The following is a 2,578-nucleotide window of genomic DNA, read 5'->3' as shown; positions in this document are numbered from 1 at the left end:
CTGCAGGGGGTCGGATCCCCAGTACCGGCGTCTCGTGAGGGTGCAAAAGCGGGCCCCCAGGCGTCGTTATCCAACAACCGCAGTGCTGCAGGAGTGGACCACTTGGCTCCTGCAGCTTTCATGGCAACAAGCGAAGAAGCGGCTGCCTTTACACCTAGGCGGAGCCTGGCGCGTAGTCCGTCTCGTGCGGGAAAAAGGCAATTCGCTGCAGAGGAAGCGGCCACCAATGCGGCGATCGTCCAGGAACCAGCGAACGAGAAGACGCAGGGTGCGAAAAGCTCCAGGGCGAGCGAACCGTCTCCTGGAAGGGAGGAGCCGAGAGACCTGCGAGAGACGACAGCGGCGACCAAAATCAAGGCCATAAAGATCTTAGTGGCTACTATGATGGCAGCCGTAAAGAAACAGCCTAACGCCAATAGGCATATAAAAAGCGGCCTACCAAAGATGGAAGAGTTGATCGAGGGTCTGGAGGAGTGCCTGGCGCGCAACCGCAAACCATCGGAAAGTGCAGGGACACGACAGCATGTCACGCGGCTAATGCCAGTCCTGCAAAAGCCGGGGTAGAACGGCTCATCCACCTGGGAGCGTACGACGACGATGGAGAATCCTCCAAATTAACTTAAATGGGTGCAGGATGGTTCAGGAGCTTATGTCGCAGACGGCTGTTGAGATGGGGGCGGAAGTGGTTGTTATCTCCGAACCATGGAAGACCCTCCCCACCTGGCACATTGATCCTCTGGGGAAGGCCGCGGTGTGGGTCACTGAGCGAGGGGCCAGAGCCGTTAAGAAGATCAGGGCGGTGGGATGCAAGGATGGAGCGGTGGCTGTGGAACTTGACGACACCTACGTCGTGAGCTGCTACTACTCCCCCAACATTCCCTTCTGTACCTACGAGGAGAGGCTGGATGAGTTGCAAGAGCTCCTAATGGAGTGTGACCTTGATCGGACCCTCGTAATGGGCGACTTTAATGCTAAGTCTCCGGCGTGGGGTTCGACCAGAAGTGACAAAAGGGGTCTTGCGGCCTTGGAGCTGGCCGGAAGTTGTGGGCTTGTCCCGTTGATCAGCGAGGGGGAGTACTCTTTCGAGAGAAACGGAAGATACTCGCTGATCGACATTGCACTTAGCGGCAGGCTCACCCTGGCTCAGTGGAGAGGTAGCAAGATCCTCGACTTTGACTCTGCTTCTGACCATTTTTATTTGACCCACGAGTTCGGGGCAACGACTACCCAGGTGAACGAGACTGATTATCGGGCCAACAAGAGGATAGATTTGAATCGACTCAAGAAGGAGTACGATCGGGCTTCGGAACTCGCTAGCCCTATGTTGGTGGCCACGAGGGATGACATCGACGCCTACGTGGAACTCATAGGTGATCTTGTGGGGGCATCCTTCGTGAATGACCATCCTACCATCATTCACAAACGGCCGGTCTGGTGGTGGAGCGAGGAGATTGCCACGGCAAGGAAGTTGGTAGTGGCTGCCAGAAGACGACTCCAGAGGGCAAGGACGACCAGACGAACTACGGCAGTAGAAATTAGATTGGCGGCGTACAAGGCGCTTCGGGGTGACCTGAAGAGATTGATTATCAAGGCAAAAAGGGTTGCGTGGGGCAAAATGATTGATGGGGTCGGGGCTGATGTATGGGGCAAGCCATACAGATGGGTGCTCGGCAGCATCAACAGAAAACCTCCCCTCACAAAGATCGGACGAAATGACTTGGACGAGGTCATTAAGAATCTCTTTGTCACGGTCCCCGAGGAAGATAACCGCCCCGGCTCTACGATGGTTGTCGGTTCATCGGGGTCGAATGAGGACGTAGTCGCCACTCTCAACTGTGAGAAGGTGAGGGCGGCCATCAAGAAGGTCAAGAAGAAGGCGACCGGACCCGACGGGATTACGTCGCCTGTGGTTTGGGCTTTGGGGGGGGTATGCAGTTGAACACTTGACGCATGTCTTCAACAGGTGCCTCGAATTGGGGTACTTCCCCCGAGCCTGGAAAAGGGGACGCCTAGTTCTGATCCCGAAGAAGCCGGGTCCCGACGGCAAGCAAGCATGGAGGCCGCTGTGCATTCTGTCTAACCTGGCGAAGGTTTTCGAGTACTGCGTCAAAGCGGAGTTGACGCCTCGAGTTACCTTCGCCAAGAACCAGTACGGGTTCGTAGGGGCAGATGCACAGTGGATGCCATGAGAGACCTCTTTGGATTCTGGGATGGCGCCAAGAGACGGAGGCACCATTGTGTCATGGTGGCCCTTGATGTCCGGAACGCATTTAACACCGTCAGGTGGAGGGTAATCATGTCGGCGATGCAGGAGCGAGAGATCCCCAGTAATCTGGTAGGTCTCATCCGTAACTACCTGATGGATCGTTTTGTCGTGGCCTGCTGTGAGGGCGAGACCAAGGACTTCGAGGTATACGCGGGTGTTCCACAGGGATCTGCCCTGGGTCCATTCCTGTGGAACATCCAATATGACAGGCTGCTCAGGACGCCCCTACCTAGGAATTGTGCCATGCTGGGGTTCGTCGATGACGTGGCCCTGCTGACGAGTGCTCCCACCGCAGACAGGGTGATTAAATTA

The 2,578-nt window shown here is 56.1% G+C and overlaps 1 protein-coding gene across 1 annotated transcript; it reads left to right on the top strand.

Annotated features, from left to right (window-relative positions):
• The first annotated feature begins 634 nt into the window (after nt 1–634).
• On the top strand, nt 635–2,189 carry LOC144477508 (uncharacterized). Its single transcript, XM_078195233.1, has 2 exons — nt 635–1,899; nt 1,964–2,189. Exons 1-2 carry the CDS (start codon nt 635–637, stop codon nt 2,187–2,189), a joined length of 1,491 nt encoding a protein of 496 aa, XP_078051359.1.
• Nucleotides 2,190–2,578: the final 389 nt, after the last annotated feature.

This window comes from Augochlora pura, unplaced genomic scaffold, assembly GCF_028453695.1.
Source record: "Augochlora pura isolate Apur16 unplaced genomic scaffold, APUR_v2.2.1 APUR_unplaced_1613, whole genome shotgun sequence".
In the NCBI taxonomy this organism is placed as follows: domain Eukaryota; kingdom Metazoa; phylum Arthropoda; class Insecta; order Hymenoptera; family Halictidae; genus Augochlora; species Augochlora pura.
Note: the sequence above shows the minus strand (reverse complement) of the source record. Positions and strands in the feature narration are given on the sequence as shown.